Source organism: Diceros bicornis, chromosome 8, assembly GCF_020826845.1.
Source record: "Diceros bicornis minor isolate mBicDic1 chromosome 8, mDicBic1.mat.cur, whole genome shotgun sequence".
NCBI lineage: Eukaryota > Metazoa > Chordata > Mammalia > Perissodactyla > Rhinocerotidae > Diceros > Diceros bicornis.
The window spans coordinates 29,814,542-29,837,363 of record NC_080747.1 but is presented as its reverse complement, the minus strand read 5'-3'; the positions used below and the strand labels follow the sequence as shown (position 1 = coordinate 29,837,363).

Genomic DNA, 22,822 nt, shown 5'->3' with positions numbered 1-22,822 from the left:
GGTGGGAATAGGGCTTAGACTAACTTGGTGGTGATTAAGTGATGGAGGGGAAAACCAGGGAAGATGAAGTTGGGAAGTCACAGGGAGTGATGTGGTGTGACTTTTGTTATAAAACGAATCATTCTGGCTGCTGTATTGAGAATATACTGTGTGGCAGGGCAGGGGGCCAGGACAGAATCAGGTTTATCCGTCAGGAGGCTATTGTAGTGTCAAGATAGTGGCTAAAATAGACAAGCTAGTGGCTTGAACTAGGATGTGAGCAGGAGAGGTGGTGAGTAGTTGGTTCTGGATGTAGTTTCAAGGTAGAGCTCAATAAGACAGTAAAATAATGTGTATTAAGTGATACCACAAGTCAGGCATGTAGCAGGTGCTCCTAAATGTTACTTCCCCTTTACTTCCTCTTTGAAAGGGGTCAGGATATGCTGGACAAGTGTACAACCACGTCTGTAATGCCAACTGTTTGTCCATTCTCTAAACATGTACTACGTCTGCATCATGCATTGTGTTTATAAACAAGTAATTTGACTAGCGTTTGTTGGGCAGCTTGTATGGGCTCCCCATCATCTTGGCAGAGTTATTAGTTTATTATGGGATAATAAAACAATAACTGTAATGGCAAACACTTTATTTAACATTTGTCACGCGTAGTTGGTGTTCTCAATGCTTTACAACAGCCCTATGAAGAAGGTACTATTATTCCTTCTATTTTCCTGATGAGGAAACTGAGGCACAGAGAGGTTAAATACTTGTCTAAACTCACAAAACTAATTAGTGGTGGAACTGAGATTTGACCCAGGTTATCTAGCTCCAAAATCTTGGCTTTTGTGCTGCACTATCCCGCTTCTGTAGGTTGGTTAGTATGGAATGAATGGAATGTGATTAAATGCTCTAAGAAGTAAATTCTGTGGGAATACAGAGAAGAGAGTTTATTTCTTGTTCAGTAGAGACCCCTGTGAAGCTAGCAGCATTTGAGTTAGAGTTCAAAGAATGGGAAAGATTTCAGCTGTGGCAAGATGACTGTAGTGATGAAAATAAATAATTATAATGATGTGAATGTTGACTAAGCACTTAACATGTACTAAGCACTGTTTTAACACTTTTGATGGATAATCTCATTTAATCTTCACCAGCGCTAGGTACCTTTGAGTGTTTCCATTTAATGGGTAAGGAAACAGACAGACCTGTGCCTATGTTTACACTGCTAGAAGGTGGAGGAGGTTGGATTTGAGTCTCAGTCCAGACTCGTGGGGAATGTGTTAGGAGGGACATTCCATCCTAGGGGAAGAGAGTGATGGCCTCAGATGGGATAGTATAAAGCATATTTGGGGAGTGTGAGGACTTTAAATCTGTAATTACTGAATTTTGTTGCATGTCCCAGTCATCTTTGGGGTGTGTTACAGATACAGATTCCTAGGCCCCTTGTCAACAGTTGTTGCTGTACAGCAGATCCACAGACCAGGGCCTGAAGAGCCATTAACCAGAACACAGCACGCATGCTAGTGTGCCCAAGTGGAGGTCAAAATGTGGAGGGTTTCGATTTCATATTAAGGCGTTTGCACGTGGTAGACTTTTGTAGGGTTGGGCATGTCCAGCGTTTTGCAGCTGATGATGTGTGTATGGGCTAGAAGCCTCTAAAGAAAGAACTGGATCTGTGAACACCCTTGGGTGATCAGACAGTTAAAAAGTCCAGTGATTTTAGGTTGGAGCTGACATTAAAGTGCAGAGAGGATTGTAGGGCCTGTGGAAGGGAGCCTCTTCCACATCATGAAAAGGAATCGGGTATATTCAGCAGTTGAATGATAGGCGAGAGATGGTTTTGGGTAGAACATTTGGGTATTCACCCTTGCTTCAGCCACCCGTGAAGTATATGTGTATACTCGAAGGGAAGGAAAGAGCTTTGTGTATTGAAACACACAAGCACACGCACCAAAAAACTAACAAAATGGGCCTTTCAACCACTTCTTCTATCCCTGCTAACCTCTTTTCTGTTTCTTAAACATGTTCCAAGCACTTTGCAAAGCTCTAGAATCATAATTATAGATGTATGTGGAGAAGGGAGTGATTCATTCTATTTTAAGGGGTTGATAGAAAGCCTTCACAGAAGAGGTAATACTTGCCTATTCAGAATTTTTAATAGTGTCTAGGATTTTGCAAAATGTTCAGATTTGCAAGTAGATACAGTACATGCAAAAGGTATGGGGCTATTAAACAGTTTGTTGCCTCAGGAACAATAATTAACAATAATGAGCTAGAGTGAAGGACGTTGGTAGAATGTTTGGCACGGGTTGAACTTGAGCCTGGAGTTAGTACATAGGAACACCTACCTTGCAGGAAATATATATGAAGTACGATGTCTGGCATATAATTGCTGTTTACATCAATAGTAGCTGCTATTATTATTATTAGACCAAGACCAGGCTATAGTTGGCATGATAAGGAGCTTAGACTTTATCCTGTTGAGAATGTGGAGTGACATGTTAAATTTGGATTTTCAGTGGTTCACTGATATTGGAGACTGGGCTGAGGGATTTGTTCAAAGATTGTTGCAGTAATCCAGACAAGAGATATAATGAGAGCCTGAACCATGGCAAGGGCAGCGAGGACCAAGGAGTGTATGAGTCATTTCGAGCTGCTGCAACAAAGTACCACAGACTGCCTGGCATAAAAAACAGACATTTTGAGCCAGCTCTGATGGCCTAGTGGTTAAAGTTCGGCGCTTACCGCTTTGGCAGCCCCGGTTCACTTCTGAGTCGTGGAACGACACCACTTGTCTATCATTTGCTGTGCTGTGGCAGCGGCTCACATAGAAGAACTAGAACCAGGACCGGCCTGGTGGCGTAGTGGTTGAGTTTGAGAATTCCACTTTGGTAGTCCGGGGTTCACGGATTTGGATCCTAGGCAGGGACCTACTCACCGCTCATCAAGCCATGCTGATACGGCCTCCCACATAGAAGAACTAGAAGGACCTACAACTAGGATATACAACTATGTAGTGGGGCTTGAGGGAGAAAAAAGGAAAAGAGGAAGATTGGCAGCAGATATTAGCTCAGGGCCAATCTTCCTAAAAAAAGAAAAAAGAAAGCCCCTTTATCTAACCTCACACTCTCCACCAAACTAGATATGATCAAAAAAAAAAAAAAAAAGAACTAGAATGATTTACAACTAGAATATACAACCATGTATTCGGGCTTTGGGAAGAGGAAAAAAAAAAGAGAAAGATTGGCAACAGATGTTAGGTCATGGCGAATCTTTCCCTGCAAAAAAACCCAAAAAACAAAAAAAACATTTATTTTCTCAGAGTTCAGGAGACTGGGAAGTCCAAGATCAAGGTGCCAGCCGATTTGACAAAAATTATTTCCATTGTGTGATGTGCAAAAAAATTAGATAATGCATTTATTTACAAAATAATTGTGTAGAAAAGGAGTGATATATCTGAAATTAGGTTTGTATATGGGGTTGAGGTTTAACTTTCTCCTTTTTTCCCTAACATTTTATCATTTTGAATGTGACCGAAGGGTACCTTAAGACATTTGTTTCCATTCGTCATGCGTTAGTGTTTTTATTTCTCTGCTCCTGCAGGGCTGCCTGAATACGATATGTACTTTCCCTTTTTTCCATATACCTGTTTGTCAGTGTTGGCTGATAATTTTAAGTAGTTGAGGCAATAGCTTGTGGGCCGTTGGCATGTAACACATGCAGAGTCTGAGTTGTGTCTTTTGGAGAGCTGTTTTGAGATGTGATTTCCACAAACATTGTTTCCAGAAAAATTCTCAGCGCTTGTTCAGATAACTTTACCTTGTTTGGGTGTGTCTCATTTTATTACTTCAGTATATGGGTGTTATGCATATTCTGTATTTTTTCTTTTTATTGAAGCATAATATACAGAAATTTGCACATATACATTTTCACAAACTGAACACAGCCATATAAGCAGCACCTAGATAAATCAACTTTCAAAAAAAATTTTTGATGTTTGGGAGAAAAATGAACCTATATGAATTTGCTGTGTATATTGGAGGAAAATGTGACCTTTAAACTTTTTCCTTTTACTTTCATATTAACTTATTTCCTGTTACCTAACGTATTTAAGAATTAACTAGTCAACTAGTATTATCTTGTATATCAATATTGTGCATATAATGCTGCTGCTTTTTTGAAATGAAAATTATTGACCTGAGAAATATGTTCTAACTGTGCTTTTTAAGAGTCTTTGAAGAAAGTGTATTAAAGGGGAAAGTTGTTAATAGCTGGTTACTGTTGAGGCGGATTATCTAAGATTTGGAAATCAAAAGAATGTGCAGCATGTTATTTCAGTGCCTTGTGGGGGTACTGTTTAACAGGCCCACCCTAGGGATATTTAATTCTAATTTTTGTTCTCTACTTTCTATTTACTATTTGGTTAGTACCCAGAACTGGGAAATTACCTGTTAGCTTATAGGTTTTTGTCCAGTAGAAAGAGAACCCTGAAGGTTATGGTTTTATCGCCCTGTAGGACATTAACCATTTTTTTTTACCCATCTTATTCTAACACTTAAAAAAAAAAAGCCTTTTCTGATGGACTGTATACACCCGTTGCACAAATGACCTTGGAACTAGTCTTACCATCTTACTGATTCCTTCATTAGTGAATGAGTTGAATAAAATATTTGACACATGTTCCTTTTATACCTAAGAGTCATTTTTTACCTTTTTGAAAATAGCATTTGATACTACCATAGTATTTCTGTCCTGTACCTTCCATGCTCTGCCTAGGAATTCACTTTCTAGGGCATGCAAAGTAATGCCCAAGATTCTAAACTCTCAGTGAGTGAAAGTAATTATCTTCATTTCTGTTGTGTTTCTTCAGGGGGAGTTTACAATGTGAAACTAGGTTTTAATAACTAAAATGTTCTAATAAATGAATTTTCTTTTTTTCCAGGCTTAAGCACATAGAGCATTCACTGTGGATAAAATAACATTTTGAGACATTTTTCTGTCACAAGTGATAGAGGAAAAACCAATACAGAAGTGCACTCTCCTGTGTGTGTATCCATTGTACTGCTTTTTATAACTCAGCTTAGTAATGAAGCCACCATTATGTCCTCAGTCAGTGAAGTAAATGTTGATATCAAAGATTTCCTAATGAGCATTAATTTGGAGCAGTATCTCTTACACTTCCGTAAGTTTGGTTTTAATACTGTAAAAGACTGTGCAGCAATAAATGACAGCGTGCTACAGAAAATTGGAATATCACCTACAGGACACCGGAGGAGGATACTTAAACAGTTACAGATAATCTTGTCAAGAATGCAAGATATTCCAGTATATGCAAATGTTCATAAAACGAAGAAGGATGAGACCTCAAAGGATGGCCATGCCCCACCTTCTGATCAGAATACCTGCGTAGAACTTTCAGATTCAGGTGGTGTTCAGACACCTAGTCCAATGCAGTTGGAGACTGTTACAAAAAATCTTGATCAAAATGATGTTACTGTGGAAAATAGCCAGTCTCTTAAATCAGATGATAAGCTATCTCTTCCTAAACACAACTTTCCCATTCCAGAAAAAGAACCACACCTGAATTTGGGTTCTTTTCAAGATTCTCTGTTTGGTAGTAACAATATTAAGATAGAATCTTTGATTACAAAGAAGACTACAGATTGCGCAACTGAAGAGCCACCAACAGAAAAAGTTGATTTGATCTCAGAAAATGTGAGCAAGCTTCCTAATGCAGACCCTGAATGTCTTTCTTCCCTTGGCTCTTCACTTTCAGAAGCAAATTCTGGAAATGGAACTAATGGTTTATTACAAGGACCACCACCATCCCCATTTTTTCATTTTCAAGGAGAAATGGTTGTAAATGATTTGTATGTTCCATCGTCACCGGTCCTAACACCTACGAGAAGTCGGAGCAAGTTGGTTTCAAGACCATCTCGATCTTTTATGTTGAGACATCGGCCTGTACCAGAGATTCCAGGGACGACAAAAGGAGTTTCAGGGAGGTAAGAATTTTTATGATTAGCTGCAAATATTCAATATGAGGGAATTTAGTTATTTTTGACAATTATACTTTCAGTGTTCCTTTCTAAATTTGACTTATGTTAATTTGCCTATTCAACCAACCTTTTCTTTCTTCTGTTTTACAACTTTTTCATCATGCCATTGCTCTTGTACACTCTTTCCCAGAATCTGTTTCCAACTTGTAACTGCCTGGGACTCTTGAGCTTTCTCCGTCTAATTGTGGGAATTCCGTTCCCCTAATTCTACCTGGATATTCCTTCACATACCTTCCTCCACTCCTGGTATTCTATTCTACCATGAGTTCAGTTTTCAAATTTGAGTTGCTGACTCTGTCTCCCCACTAGATTATTTGTTCTTTGGCAGGGCAGTGTTTCCGAGTTTGTGTCTGTACTGCCTGGCACAATGATTAGCATGAATTAGTAATTCCACACACATCTAGTGAGCACCTACTTGACACTTGTCACTGTGTTAGGCACAAAGGAGACAGAGAGGAATAAAGAGGCTTGAAGTACAGTGTAGAAGATAGAAGTAAAAAGATGGTAACAGTACAGTATGGGACCAGGTCCACTAGAGACCGGAACTCTAAAGAGGGGCCTAACAGCATGTGGGGTCATCGGTACCCTGAGGTAACTGTGGAGTCTGAGAGGAGCTGACTTACAGAGAAAGAGCTTTCATCCCTTTCTCAAAGTTACACCTAAAACAGTTGTGGTTTTCACCAGGGTTGTGGTGGGAAATTTTTTTTCACGAAAAGCTAACACTTGTCTCTCTCCTGAGAGTCATGAGGTTGCTCAGGTTTGACTGTTACTGCTGTGGCACTAAACGCAATTACAGATTTCCTGCCCTGGCTCTAGGCTGGTCTTTCTGCAAGATCTTCCTTGTATCCACTTTGGCTGGCCCCTTGTATCCACTCTGTCCCTGCTGCTGGTTCTCTTGCCCTTAGGCACCTTTGGTAATTAACAGTGCAAGATCCTGATTGTATTCACAAGAGAAAATGTGAAAATTTAGTATTTGCAAGAGAAATGCGGCAATTTACAAGACTATGTTAACTTAAGTACCTCCCATTAGAGCATAAACTCTTTGAAGGGGCAGAGGCCCTAATTTATCTTTATTTTGGCATCCCTAGTACCAATAGCAATGTCTAGTATTTATTAGGAAATCAATAGTAAGAGTGTCATTTAGTAACACCTAGGTGCTAGTTTGGTTTATAATTTTCCGTGTGTTGTCTAATTCTTACAATGGCCTTGTGAAGTAGGTATTATTCATACATTTTTCCCCCCAAGCTAACAGCCTTGGTCAGCCCTGGTGGGTCTAGTGGTTAAGATTTGGCACTCTCACCTCTGTGACCCAGGTTCGTTTCTGGTCAGGGAACCACACCATCGGTCTGTCGGTTGTCACACTGTGGCGGCTGTGTGTTGCTGAAAGCTATGCCTCTGGTATTTCAAATACCAGCAGGGTCGCCCATGGTGGACGAGTTTCAGCAGAGCTTCCAGTCTATGACAGACCAGGAAGAAGGCTCTGGCCACCCACTTCCGAAAAAATTGGCCATGAAAACCCTATGAATAGCAGCAGAGCGTTGTCTGATATAGCACCGGAAGTGAGAGGATGGTGCAAAAAGACCAGGCAGGGTTCTACTCTGCTGTACACAGGGTCACTAGGTGTCAGAATTGACTCCATGACTCTTAACAAGAAAAAACTGAAAGACCTAAAAGAAAAACCTAAAAAATTAGGTTAATTTTTCCAGGATCACATGGGTAGTGAACTGGGATTTTATTCTAGTACATCTGATTCCAGAACCCACTTTCTTAACTACTCATTTAGTAAGTATTCTTAAAAATATTGATAGCTTATATAAGAATTGGAGTATTTATTAGGAACATAGAAGATCACCAGTTTTTGTATGACACTCTAGTTTTAAAATATTTTGGTAATTCTAAACAATTAAAAGAAAGTGAGAAAAGTCTGCCGTGAGTACACACATTAAAACTATGTCTTTGCCAGAACAGAATCCTTTTGGGAGCCATCAGGATGACTTCAGATAAGAAACATTTGGCTTAAGTTTTAAACAAGATGTACTATTTTTCATAAATTTTTGAGAATCATTTAGTTGTAAGTATAAGCTTTGTATCATATGAAAAGCTTGTTCTTCACATTGTGACTATGAGTCTTTGAAAATGAGAATTGAAATAATGTTAACATTAGTAATACATAATTTAGTACTAACTGCATCATAGCACTGCCGGATTACCCATCGTAACCTTTCTTTTCTTCTTTGATTATGGCAATAAATGGTAACTATGCATTTGTGGTACTCAAATCATAAAATCAGAAAGTACATTATTTTCAGACTTCGCTATCTATTTTTCCTTGTGGTCCTCGCCTGAATTGCAAATAGTAATTGCAAGATTTTGAGGTGTTATAATGTGACTTGAAAAATAAAACGTAGATTATATAATCCGAGATTCTCTCTAATCAAATAACATCTAAATAATATTTAGTACATTCTTTGATGTACCAAATAAAAATATGTCTTTGTGGCCAACGCTTTTAACGTAATTTCTTTACTAGTTAAAACATTTCATATAACTGTTCAAAGGAATATGATGCTGGATGTGTTTTCCTGATGTGAGGCCCTTTGTTTCTCTCTCCCTGGAAATGTACCCCACTCCCCTCCTAATTTATCTGATGCTACTGACTCTCTAGTCAGATGGATTTTTTCTGTTCTTGCCTCCGGCGTCTTCCTTGAATTCTTGCCTGCTCCTTCTCTTGGGAAGACGGGGCTGGATACAGCTATGCTGGACAATGAACCTCGGGATCTCTTTTTAACTCCTGTCTCCTGAGGGCCAGGTCAGGACTAGGCTTGAAGAGCCAGCTCCTCCTTATCACTTTCACCTGAAGGCCTCCCCTCGAGGTCTCCAAGCAGAAAGGAGTCCTGCCAGCATTTTGTCATTTCCCTGGGAGTCATAGGTACATCCTGTGATATTTCCACGAAGATCTTCCTTAGTGCTCAAGGCAGGAAGGAAGGAACAGGTATTTTTCAGCTACCGAGGAGGTGAGGTACCTTTCTTATGCTCCTCCCCAGTGTAGTGATTTTTATACATCTTTCACGCAACTATTTTATCCTTGGCACAAGTCACAAAGCCCTCTCTTTTAGGTCTTGTGCCTCTGAATGTTTTGAGGGGAGGGAAATAAGGAAGCAGATTAAAGGGGAGGAGGATGGTATGCAAGGCTGCACTGTGATTGGAGTTCACCTGTTACAACTTATTCTAAGACTGAGGTACTGTATTGACTGAGGGATTTTCAAAAGTTTGAAACCTCCACCTGAAGTCTCCAGCCTTCTTAGAACTTTTTATTAAAAATAAAAATCTTAGATATTTTTCTGTAGATGTACACAGACATGATATAGATGTTAGAAATGGATAATGGTATTTTAGACTTTAATGTCTAAATATATATGAGTAAAAAATATAAAGAAAAGTAATAAGCAATTGTTGGCTGCATTGAATAAGAAAAATACAGAAACTCATCCATTTTCATGTTCAAGAAAAACTTTACATTTATGTTATAGCAGAAAATGCTATAACAATCTAAAATTCAGACTTTTTTCCTTTAAAATGCATTTCTATAAATTCTGTGAAAAAATAGACTGATTATTTCAATATTTGCAAAATTTTGACTTGAGCATCTAAATAATCAAAATTTAAATAGTTAATAGTTTGGTTTATTGTTAGAGGATAAAGGTATCTATCTGCTGGATACTTTTTACCAGTAAAAAGACATTACGTTTACACTTTTTTATTTTTCATAATTAAAAAGCTCTACTTTGAAAAAATATATTTTGAACTGCAACTTTTGCTAGTTAAAAAAAAGTTTTGTGATAATGATGTAGACTTTTGTGTTGTAATCCTTTTGTAATTATCATTTATTCTTATTCTAAGGACATTTTTTGGAACTTCATAGATGGAGATAATTATCTGTGCATTGTAAATTTACATTCTTGGTCTGTGCTGTAGTTAATATACTCACTCTCATGTTTTCTGAATTCAGATTTGTGTGTTTTAGTTGGGTATTATGTGACCTCAAGGCAGTTTTAAACTGCTGCCTAATGATGGTGGTGTTTTCTTCTGAATTCAATTCTGTAATGACCCATAGTTCATCTGTTGTAGTTAGTCTGTTATAAATTGTAAGAACTGCATTTTTTTTTTTTTAAACAAAACATTCTGAGAAATGATGGTCCATTTGTGGTGTGTAATTGATTATATTTTTAGTGTGGCTGCCTTGCCTAAGTAATAGGTAAGCGTAGATCATAAAGGGAGATCTTTACATTAATTAACCTTTCTGCCACTGCTTTTCTTGGCAATTTTAGTGATTAAAAAATATGTGACAAAATAACATCTGTAGGTATGCTGAAGATTCACTCTGATAATCAGAGTTATTTTTTTTGCAACTTGGTGCTTCACTTAATATTATTTTTGAGATTTGTCCACATCGGTGCACATATTTTATACAATAACTGTTGTATAGTATTTTATTAAAAGAAAAAAAACACAATGTATTTCTGTACTAGGTTGTTAACATTTTTCACTATTACAGATGAAGAATGTTCATACTTTTAAGTACTTGAAGAAACAAATGTGCACATTCAGTTTACTAGGAGGACCAACCATTCCTTTTTCTGGTAAAAATAATAACAATTGGCTCATTCTTGCTGAGTGTTTTCATTGTGTAGGGCACACCTTGTCTTCTTTAAAGGCATTATTTCATTAACCCTCATAATATTCCTAGGCAGCAGGCCCTGTTTTTATTTCTCTTCAATAAAAAAGGAAACCAGGCTCAGAGCTGTTAGGTAACAACCAGACTGAGATCACAAAAGCATAGTAACAAGAGAGGGTGATAACTACTGCTTTTCTTTGTGGGTTTTCAATTTTGGCAAATCTGTGCTTTATTTTTCAAATTTAAAAGCAGTCTGCAGTTTTTTCAGGATAACTAGTGGGAAAATAGTAGGCCGAAAGGAGGAAAGACTGCAGGCTTTGCACGCAGGACAGAGTTGACCTTGAATGTTGGCTTTGCCTCTTACTAGCTGTGGGACTTGGGCTGGGAGAGCCTCTTTTCCTTATTGGTAGGATTAGGACCCTGGGACCTCCCTCATAGGGCTGTTATGAGGATGAAATATGAGATGTAGGTATGTAAACTCTAACATATTGCTTTGGGCGTAATAGGTATTAGAATATAAAAAGCTATGATAATTTTTTCATAGATAAATGAGAATATAAATTGCTAATTACCAGTTTTCAAAACAGCTGGTTTTCTGTATTGAACTAATCTTTCTTCTACAGTAGATCAAATGAACCTGGTTGATAGACTTGGTAATCGCTTGCAGGTGGATATTGAATAATGATAAATAAAGATCATCACAAACTTTTTTCTTTACATTTTATATGACTAATAGTAAAATCAACAAAGTATGCTTTAAATACCACTAATGGGTGTACCTAAAATAGTTCAAAATCTTTTTTTTAAATTTGTATATTTTTTCAATAAATTAAGATTGAACTTTTTTTTTTTTTTGGTGAGGAGGATTAGCCTTGAGCTAACATCTGTTGCCAATCCTCCTCTTTTTGCTGAGGAAAATTGGCCCTGGGCTAACATCCGTGGCCATCTTCCTCTACTTGATATGTGGGACACCTGCCGTAGTATGGCTTGATAAGCAGTGCCTAGGTCCACACCTGGATCCAAACCTGTGAACCCTGGTCCGCCAAAGCGGAGCATGTGAACATAACCAGTACGCCACCACGCCGGCCCCAAGGTTGAATTTTTTTTTTAAGCATTGTGGTTTAGAATAGGGGTTATGGAGATAGACTGCCTGGGTTTGAATTGCAAATTAGTTACTTATGAGCTGTGTGACTGTGGGAAAGTTAATTAACGGGTTTGTGTGCCAGTTTTCTTCTTTAAAAAAATGCAGATAATAATAGTTCTTACTTCTGAGAATGTTTGTGACTATATGTATGTATATCCATATAGTCTGTATAATCTATAGGTTATATAGATATATATGTACTATGTGTGTATATTTTTGCAAAATCTGAGACCTGTGTCTGACATAGAGTAAATGCTTAATAAGAATTAGCAATATTTATTATTAGCACAAGTTACCAAAGATGTAGAAAATTTGAGTGCCGTTCTACTCAAGGGTTCAAATTATCAATATGTACCTGTGTCAGTAACATACAAATTTGAGGAAACAATTATAGCTGTATAACAGTATCAAGAATCTGGAGATAATGAACAAATAAAGGGTGAATTATTTCTTAATCCTTTGGTAAACTTGTAAGCCCCTCTCCTGCCAAAGACAACTTCTATCCTAACTTTAACAATTTCTTGCTTATATATATATATTTTTTGTTGAGGAAGATCAGCCCTGAGCTAACGTCTAGTGCCACTCTTCCTCTTTTTGCTGAGGAAGATTAGCCCTGAGCTAATATCTGTGCCCATCTTCCTCTATTTTGTATATGGGATTCCGCCACAGCATGGCGTGATGAGTGGTGCATAGGTTCGCACCCAGGATCCAAACTGGCGAACCCTGGGCTGCCAAAGTGGAGCATGCGAACTTAACCACTACACCACTAGGCTGACCCCACAATTTCTTGCCGTTAAAAAATATTTTACCTCTTAGGTATGTCCCAAATGATATAGTTTTATGAACTTTTAAAAAAATATATGCAGTCATATAGTGAATATTTTAGTTAAGCTCATTTAGCTTAACTTTGAGACTTATCTGTGTTGCTGCCTGTTATTGTTGGTTGTTCATTTTCACTGCTGTATAATGTTTCATTGAATGGATATACCATGATATCCATTCTACTGTTGACAATTATTTCATATTCTCAACATCATCTGATATTTTACATATAAATAATATACTTATGTGTACACACATTTGTAAATCAGCTTTATTTATATCTAATTTACATATAATAAAGTAGACTGATTTTAAGTATACAGGTTGATGAATTTTGACAAATATATACACCCTCGTGACCGCTACCACAATTAAGATAATAGAACATTTCTTTCACCTCCAAAAATCTCTTTTGCGCATTTGGAGTAAATTACCCTACCCCCTGCAAAGCAACCACTGATCTCACTATAAATTAGTATTGCCTACTCTAGAATTTCATATAAATGAAATCATATAGCAAGTAATGTTTTATGTCTGACATCTTTTACTCAACATGGTGTTTTGAGATGCATCTATGTTGCTACATGTCAGTTATTTTTGTTGTTGAATAGTGTGAATCTCCCACAACTTATTTATCCATTTGTATGTTTACATACATTTGGGTAGTTTTATTCTTGGAGCATATTTCTGTGCATGTCTGTTGAATATATATCTAGGAGTAGACTTGCTGTGTCATAGGATATGCTTATCTTCCACTTTGGTAGATGATGAAAATGGTTCTTATAAAATGGTTATGCTAATTCATAGTAACACCAGCAGTGTATGTGCATTCCTTTTGTTTCATACCCTCAACAACATTTGGTTATTTAAAAAATTTTAGCCATATAGATGGGTGGGTAGTGATATTTCATTGTGATTTTAGTTTGTATTTTCTGATGATTAATGAAATTGAGCACCTTTTAACGTGTTTATTGGTCATTGACCGTGTTCTATATTCTTTTGTGTGGTGCCTTTTCAAGTCATTTACCATTTTTTTTGGTTGGTGTTTTGAATTGCATTTTCTGTCTTTCATAATGATTTTTACAAGTTACTAATGCACTATGGGTATGAGCCCTTTTTTGAATATATTTTCTCCCCTTTTGTGTATTGCTTTTTATTTCTTGATGGTGACTTTTAATGAATAAAAGTTCTTAATTTTAATTTAGTCCAATTTACCCATATTTTCCTTTAGAGTTAGAACTTCTTGTGTCTTAAGACACATGAAGATGTTCTATTTTATCTTCTAGCTTTATTGTTTGGCCTACGATGCTGGGATTTATAATCCATCTTGAATTGATTTCTGTGTGTAGTCTGAGGTAGGAGTAAAGATTTTTTATACCATATGGATATACAAGTGATCTACTTATTAAAAACATGGTTTCTTCATTGCTCAAGACTGACATCTTCGTCTTAAATGAAAATTGAGTCCCTTTATGGACTCTTTATTCTACTTCATTGATCTATTTAGCTATCATTCTATCAGTAACATAGTGTCTTAATTACCATAGCGTTATAATACATCCTGATACCTGGTAGAGCAAGTCTTCTCACCTTGTTTTTCAAAAATGTTTTAGTTATTCTTGGTCTTTTGCTTTCTCTTATAAATTTTAGAATTAACTTGTTAAAATTCTGCACACATATCCACCCCTCTAATTCTTGATTGGGATTTCATTGACTCTACAGATTAATGTAGTGAGTATTCACATCTTTGCAATATTCAGTCTTCCATATATTCCTCCATTTAATTAGATTTTCTTTAATTTTCTCAGTAATGATTTCTAGTTTTCTAGTTGACTTCTTGCAAATCTTGTGTTAGATTTACTCCTGGGTTTTGATTTTTTTTGATGCTGTTATATAGTATCATTTTTAATATTTCATTTTGTTTGCTGATATTTAGGAATATAGTTTATATTTTATGTATCAACCTAATAAACAGTAAGTTTGCTAAATTCTAAACAACTCTTTGAGGTATATTTGTATAATAAACTGTACCAATTTAAAGCATATAATTTGTTGAGTTTTGAAAGATGTGTAAACCTATAAAATTATCACCACGATCAAGAAAGAGAGCAGTTCTATCACTCCTCAGAGTTTCTTAGTGGCCTTTTACAACCCATCCCTCTTTCACACCCCCATGCAGAATCATGTAGGTGTACTTCCTTGTGCCTGGATTCTTTTGTCAGCATGATGATTTTGAGGTTCATTCATATTATGTTTAGTGTTAGTTTGTTTCTTTTTAGTAGTTTTGTTTTTTCAAGCTGGATAGTATTGCGTTGGGTCCCTCTGCCACCCCTTGTTTATCATTCACCTGTTGATGTACATTTGATTTGTTTCAAGTTTTTGATTATTGAGGATCAAGCTGCTATGAAGAAAGACCATGAATGATTTTTCTGTGGACGTATGTTTTCAATTCTTTTGAGTTTCTAGGATTGGATAGTTGGGAGCTTAAATTAGGTAAATGTTTACCTTTATCAGAAACTACTAAGCAATTATACATTCCTGCCAGCAGTATTTAAATGTTCTAGTTGTTCAGCATACTCTCTAACACTTGGTATTTACAACTTTAAGTTTAGTTATTCTAATGAGTAGGTGGTTGGTATCACTTAGTGTATCTTCTTTTGAGAAGTGTCTATTCAAATTTTTGTCCATTTTTAAATTGAGGTCTTGTGTATTTTCATATTATGCTTATAGAGGCAGACAAATTTTTGACTCAAAACTATAAAGCTAATGACAAAAAGCTACATAATACTAAAATCTATTTAGAAAATTTGTTGCTCACAAGGGTATGGCTAGCAGTGCTGAAATTATGTGCATACTAGCATTGGGCAAATACGTTCATTTACTTTTGTGAATTATAAATGTGAGACGCAGACACTTGTAAAATCCAGTGAAATCTCTTCCTTTAAGGCTATTTAGAAAAACACTTTGTGGAATTTGACCATTCTGTTTATTTAAAATGAAACTTATTTTTGAATACTGGTCTTTCTACCCAAAAGAATGTGTGTCTTTACAATTAATCCTTCACTCAAGAGAGTAACTTAACTATTTTTACTTATCTATTTTAACCTATTTTTCCCTTTGCTTTAAGCTATTTCCGAGAGAGAAGAAATGTTACTACCTCAACTGGAAAATCTGTGACACAGCAAAGTGAGTCTTAGCATTTAAAGTCTCCGCAAATTAGTTAGCACTCATTTGATAGTCTTAAATGTGTTAAAATCGTGGCTGAGAAGGCAGCCCACCTGTGGAATAATGAGAATAACTGTCTGCTAGGGTTTGTGGTATTTCAGACACTTTTAAAGGTGAGTGAGTAAAAGACAGTAATATATACTAAGACTCCTGGAAATTTGCACATGCTAATATAAAAAGATTTTTTTGTACAGACTTCATTTATCATTAGCCACAGTCAAAGGCGTTTAACTAAATTAAGTGGTTTCTGACAGTCTGAGCTACAAGACATAGATTTATGGAAAGTAATTTTGCCATGGTAACAGGAAAAGGCTGACATTGTTTCTTTGGTAAATCGATCATTGACAGAAGCTTTTCTTTCTTTTTGAAAATTCTGCGTATACAACTTCAGGAACATTCTTCTTGACAATAAAACGGCAAACACTGAACCTTTAAAAAAAAAAGTGCCATAGAAGAAAATGCAAGTGTTGAGAATTCTTTCCTATAGAACAGTGTAATTCAAGGATGGTCGAAATTCTCTTGAAATAAATTATTTACAGGTGTGGTAGTAGGTGTGGTATTAGAGGGATTATATTAAGTGGATTCTGGCATTTTGAGTGATATAACATTTAGCTGTTCGCGAATTTTTAATATTTGGTTATTGAAAATTGTAATAGAATTAAGCTTAATTTTCTGCTGTTAATACTATTCTTTTATTTAGGACTTAACATTATAAATGGCACCATAACAATTTCCATTGTACGTGGAAAGTGTGCTTGGTTATGTTTATGTGGATTTTAGAGGTTAGCAAGGACATATGTGACACATCACACTTTAACAAACAGGGAGTAATATGTCTTGATTGTGAAGTGAGGGGTAGATACAGTGAGTGCTACATCAAGAACACCATGGGGAGAGTTGATTTTGGTGTAAGAATTATGAGCATAATTTTGGACTTGCAGAGAATAAAGCTGAAGTGATTTTGCTATAAAATAAACACATGCCTTTTTTTTTTTGTAACAATATTTTACATTATTTACATCTTTCCATTCTCATCCTATAATTTCCCCGAAAGATTCAAATGAGGAGAATTCATCTTCCATACTTCCTTATGGAGAGACCTTTCTCTTCCCGAAACTAGAAAATTCCAAGGTTAGTTCCATACATTTTAATTTTTTTTCCACATTCAATTCTTTGCTCCTCTGCCTGTGTTTGCCTCTTCATTTTCCTATAAGCTGCTTGAAGAACATGTTATATTTGAAGAATGAAATTTCCAGCCAGTAAAATTCTGTTCAGTAAAATCATGGTAAATTATGACTTTAAATATACATCATAAAAACACATTTTCAATTCAATTTCAGGAATACAGATAGTGGGTTTTTAAAATATGCCGCAAGATAAGTTACTTTAAAAAAAAAAGACCAAAAAACCCTATACAAAACAAAAACAAACCCCCTTAGATTTTGCTTTGCCTTATGCTCAAATACAGACTTCTAACTATTCTTAATTATTCAGCTTATTACTCAGTCTTTCCTCTCTAGTACCTGTGCTTTTTTGCTGTTTTATATTTCTTGGTTTTGATAAAAGAGAAGTTGGAAGACTAAAAAGAAAGCAGGGAAGTAAAAGTAAATGAATTTTGTTCTTGGTTAGCATCTTCTGTTTTTCATAGTTGAAATAATATTAATTATTTAAATAACATTATTGAAAAAGGCATCAAAAGACCACTGTTTAATATAGTCTCCTTAATTAAATTGTTTTTACTGAAAATTGATTTAAGCAATTAGATGTTTGTTTGATAAAACTAATCCCAGATATTGTAGCTCTTTGTAGAGTATTGCTACAGTAAAAAAAGTGTATGTTTTATTTATAGAAGAAGTCTATAAAGAATGAATTTTGGACCCATGAAGAAACGCTCAAAGGGGAAGCAACTACTGGAAGAAAGGCTTTTTTGGTCAAATCGAGGTATGAGGTCATGATTGATGGTGATTAATTCTTTCGAATAAAATTTTATACAAAGTTGACTTCTTACATTATATTTCTAAGAAAATAGTTTACATTGGTAAGTTCAAATCTTTCTAAATGTTTTGATAACAGAGCTCATTTTAATAATTAAATTTAGAGTCTGTAAATCAAATATATAGTGATATTCTGTAGCAGATTATTTTTGTCTTTTCCTGATTGAAACCACTCTTCCTTCCCCAAAGTGGCAAATATGTGGTGACTATGATTGCACTTTAAGGAGAAGTTATGTTAACACGAAGGAGAAAGGACAGTGCAAAAAATGTCACTATGTAAGGTGCTGAGTTTGTACAAATGTAATGTATCCTTTTTATTAGAAGTTCAGCATTGACAAGTGGCTTGACAATTGTCCAGTTACTTGGATCATATGTGAAATTAAACAGAGTTTGAGAGGCACCAACTTAAATTTTATTTTTCTCTCAGCTTTATTAGGACTTGGTGTACTGCATCATTACCTATCATTTGTTTCTTCTTCTATTTTATCCTTCATTTTCCAAGGCTAACACTGTTAGGGGTTTCCTTAAGTTGAAAGTGAATAATTGAGTATCTTTGGTAAGCATTTGATATGCACCTATTATAGTGCAAGATGTGAAAGGGGCCAGGTTAAATCATTCTTTAAGGAAGTAATGGTTTTTAGAACACTATATCCAGAAGGATGTAATTTGACCCCTAGGCGTATCTGTTTCATTGATTAGCAAAAACTTCTTTGTGTTGAGTTTTATTATATACATAAACGGCTGAGTGAATCTATTTGTCATTCCTTAAATCTATAGCAACATGCTTAGCCATTATGAATGCGTTCCAGTAAATCTTACATGTTATACAGCTTTTACCTTCTGAATGTATCCTGGTCCTTTCTTGTTTACTAGGTAACGTGGTGTAGTTTTTCCTCATTAGCATTGCAAAATAATACTAAAACTCTCACCAGTTAGGCATATTCCCTGTTTTATTACATTTTGATGGAACATAGAGTCCTTGGAGTCAATTAGTGGAGAGCCAGAGAAGGGGCAAAGAGTTGGAAGTAAGATCTCCAAATAGATGAGTTAGTGGTTTGTGATGTTGCCCAGGAAAGAGAGGTTGTGCTGGCCACTTAATAGTGCTGGCGAAGATGTTTAAATTGTGAGGCAAAGAATACAGTCAATCTCCATCCTTACCGACTGCACTCAAACCCCCAAATAAACAGATCAGTTTAAATGATACATAGGAAAAAATATGCTACTTCCAGCAGTGTTCAAATGTGTCTTAGGATAATGAGAGATTTCTATTTAATTTTTCTGGAAGAGCTTTAAAAATTATCAGATGGGTTAATTAAACGCCAAGATTTTCCTAGCCTTAAATTTCTGTGATTGGTTGTCTATAAATTTAAAAAGTAACCAATGGCTTAAATGACATATAGTGCTTTGAAATGTTCATACCACTCTTTTCCGTTTAGCATATACGATAACAGGACGGAGAATATAAGTGAGGACAAAGTGGAAGATATTTGGATACCTCGAGAGGACAAAAACAATTTTCCCATAGACTCTGCTTCTGAGTCAGAATATTCAACAGTAGAAGAATGCTTTCAGAGTTTGAAAAGAAAAAATTCAAAGGCGTCTAAATCTAGGACTCAGAAAGCATTGAATTTAGACCCTGTTAATAGGCACAGTTATCCGTCAAGCTCCACAAGTGGAAATGCTGATTCATCAGTCATTTCCTCAACTACAATATCTCCCTATGCCTGTTTTTATGGATCATCTGCAAGGAAGGTTAAATCGGGATGGCTGGACAAACTCTGTCCTCAAGGGTATGTATTCTTTTTTTTTTTCATAAGCAGACTTTTGAAACTTCAAGTTTATCCATTTCTAAACCTGCTAGGTTGCTTCCGCTCCTCACCCCCCTCCCATGCATACAGATAGAATTTTTAGGGACTTTCAATACACTTGGCAAATGCATAAGAAGTCATAAGGAGGGGTATGTGCAATGTGCTATATGGAATGCTGGGTTAAGGTTCTGAATAGCAAATTAAAACTAGAAGTTATGATTTCACATCTAGATCCTTAATGTTAATTTCTAACTTTGCAACAAAATGCACTATCCTGTGTCCCAGTTTGTAGCAAAGAAAAACAACACAGATGGAGTTAGTATATTACGCGGCCCACACTGTTCGGCCTTTGCTCATATGATAACAGTGTTCTGTTTGGGAATACAAGGCTTATTGTAGTTAGGGGAAAGTACTGCATTGTTGGCTTTGGGGCTTCGCTATTACTGATATACTGTTTTGATTTTTGTTTGTTGCATGGAAGGTCAGAGTCCCTTGAATATTATACTTTTAAAACTGATTTGTTGTTTCTCTTTGAGACTTCTGTCCCTTAAGCATTTTACAATATTAAGAAATCTTTGGGGAGGAATTATATTTAATTAGAATTGTTTTCTGGCATCCTGGTTTTTAGATGTCTTTTTGAAATATTTACTTGAAATGTTCCTCATGAATTATTATCTTATTTTGGGATTAAACCCCTCATGTTTAGGTAGTTATGTGCTGAGTCCATACAATGTGCTGGTTTTCTCTACTGTTCCCCCCCAAAATGTGCATCATTTCTAGAAAGCCTTGGTGTGACCTAAAATAAATTTCATTAGTAAAAAAATGAGCAGAAGAAGCATCAGTTGACTAGTGGAGCAGGAATTACATTTCTTAAGAAAACAAAAAAAACTCCAACAGTTTTATGGTTAGTAAGTGTATGGCTAATACTTTATACGATTGCCTACTTTTAGCAAATTAGATGTTGAATAGACCGAAATAGAGTACTTCTTAGTATCAGTTATTTTGTCTCACTCCTTTCTGGTTACATTAGGATGACAAAGTAGTCAGCTGTGTCTACTCTTTATCAGTCATTAGTATTATTGGTAGATGCATAGTCCATTAGCAAAGGTATGAGTCAGTGCTCAAATATACACACTGTATATTTGGGGGAATGAAACAGTGAGTTTGAATATTCTCAGATGTTTCATTTCTGTAAAATTAAAGTTTAGGGAGATGCTAGTGCTCTTTCAGAGTACCTAAAGATTTAGCAGACAGAGCCCCCAGCAGCTGTGGTTTCCTGCGTGATCTCTGGTGGTACCTCTCTCTTTACAGGGTTGATATGTTTGCTGTAGGCACACTGAGAAAGCCTCCCATTATTGGTGAAGGTGGGACACTTAGAACATTTCCATTGTGTTTTTATCAGAACTCAGACTTTCCAGCCTTTCTTTTCTGAACCTGCCTAAGGTTAGATGCTGTAAGTTTCCAAGATTTATATTTTTCCAGTGTACGAGAAATAATTGAGTTTTCTGGCTTAGAAATTTTTCTCCTGGATACCAGGATGGATGGAGATAGGAAAGTATGCAAAAGAGCTCGTTGTATGACCAAGAAATTTAAAAAACTCTTCTACATGATTGTATTCGTATGACTTGAGAGAAATACGGGTAACTGGCCAAAAAGCATGTATTTATTAGACCAGAAGTAGAATCCGAGTTTTTCCTTTTCCTAATTAGACTCTGTAGGCTATTGTGAGGGTGTTTAAGATGCTCCTTAGTTAGACAGAGTGGTACCTACCCATTGCTAATGTGAGGTTACTGAGCTTTAACTCATGGTCACAAGTCTCTCTGGTGCAGGTAGGACTGATTTAGGTGGCATTCTGAATTCTATAGAGGAGATATCAGCAAACTTTTTCTATAAAGGATAAGATAATATTTTAATCATTAAGCCATATGATCTCTGTTGGAGATCAGCAATTCAGTTGTAGCATGAAAAGCAGCTACAGATAATATGTAAACAAGTGAATTAGGCTGTGTTTCAATAAAACTTGATTTATAAACACAGATAATGGACCAGATTTGGCCTGTGGGCCATAGAGACATAAAGTAGATGAGAGGGTTGGCTAAAATCTTATACCAGCTTCTTTCTTCTCCCCCAAATAGAAAGTTGTAACCTGATAGATCACAAAATAGGGAAACTACTTTTTATTATTCTATTAAATATAGAAGTAATAAGAAGCCGGAGCCTTCTTCAGGGACCTTTGTACTTGTTCTTCTTTTTGCCTGGATTGCTCTTACCTGGAGAGTAACGTGGCTTATACCTTACCTCCCCCAAGTTCTTACTATAATGTCTCCTTTGCATTGAGGCCCTGAACTCCAAATTTAAAATGATCACTGATTGCCCCTCTCTCCCAGCACCCCATCCCTCCCTTAATTACTTTATTTTTCTTTGCGGGGCTCATATGCTAGATGATTTATTTATTTCATGTATGCTTCATGAGGACAGTCATCTATATTGGCTTTTGTTTACTGCAGTATCCTCAGCAGCTAGAACATTGCCTGGCACGTGGTAGACGCTGTTAGTTTTTGTTGTTGAATGAATCAGTAAAAACCCTAGCATTTAACATAGTTTTTCTTTTAATTTTTCTAAAATAGCTAGTTTTGTTTTATTCATAGGGATTTTGTGATAAAAACTGAACTCTAAACACTAGATTGGTTGGAAATCTGCAGGTGCCATTGATAGCGCTGGTACACATTAACAGAGCAGGGGACTCGCAGTGTTCTTTTTATAATTGTTTCCCCCTGAAAGTCACTGACATCTATTGTCAAAACACAGTTTACAAACAAATAGCCACACTCAGTTATCCTCTCCAAATAGTGTTTGAAACTATCCTCAGTCATCAGTGACATTAAACAAAATAATCAAATTCATAATCTGGATTTATTTCACATGATTGAGTGTCTATTTGCTTTTGGAATGGAAATGCCAGTTCTGAATCAATACACAGTATGTGAAAACTGCCGAATATTTAGTAAGAAAATAATTGTGTAACATCATGCAGCTAAAGAAATACTCAAAAATTTCCAATTGAGCTTAAATTATGAAAATCTATTTAAATATTTGAATGATCTAATTATAATATAGCC

At 36.0% G+C, this 22,822-nt stretch overlaps 1 protein-coding gene across 7 annotated transcripts in view; it reads left to right on the top strand.

Annotated features, from left to right (window-relative positions):
* Nucleotides 1-22,822, top strand: part of ARAP2 (ArfGAP with RhoGAP domain, ankyrin repeat and PH domain 2) — a 187,085-nt gene that overhangs the window by 9,327 nt on the left and 154,936 nt on the right. For 6 of the 7 annotated variants that reach the window (XM_058546854.1, XM_058546857.1, XM_058546858.1 and 3 more), the window contains exons 2-6: nucleotides 4,919-5,981; nucleotides 15,804-15,862; nucleotides 16,956-17,032; nucleotides 17,751-17,842; nucleotides 19,332-19,685. In XM_058546854.1, the coding sequence (XP_058402837.1) occupies nucleotides 5,077-5,981; nucleotides 15,804-15,862; nucleotides 16,956-17,032; nucleotides 17,751-17,842; nucleotides 19,332-19,685 (1,487 nt within the window). In that variant the 5' untranslated portion in view covers nucleotides 4,919-5,076. The remainder of the gene's footprint in view (nucleotides 1-4,918; nucleotides 5,982-15,803; nucleotides 15,863-16,955; nucleotides 17,033-17,750; nucleotides 17,843-19,331; nucleotides 19,686-22,822) is intronic. The other variant, XM_058546856.1, reaches the window with a different exon arrangement.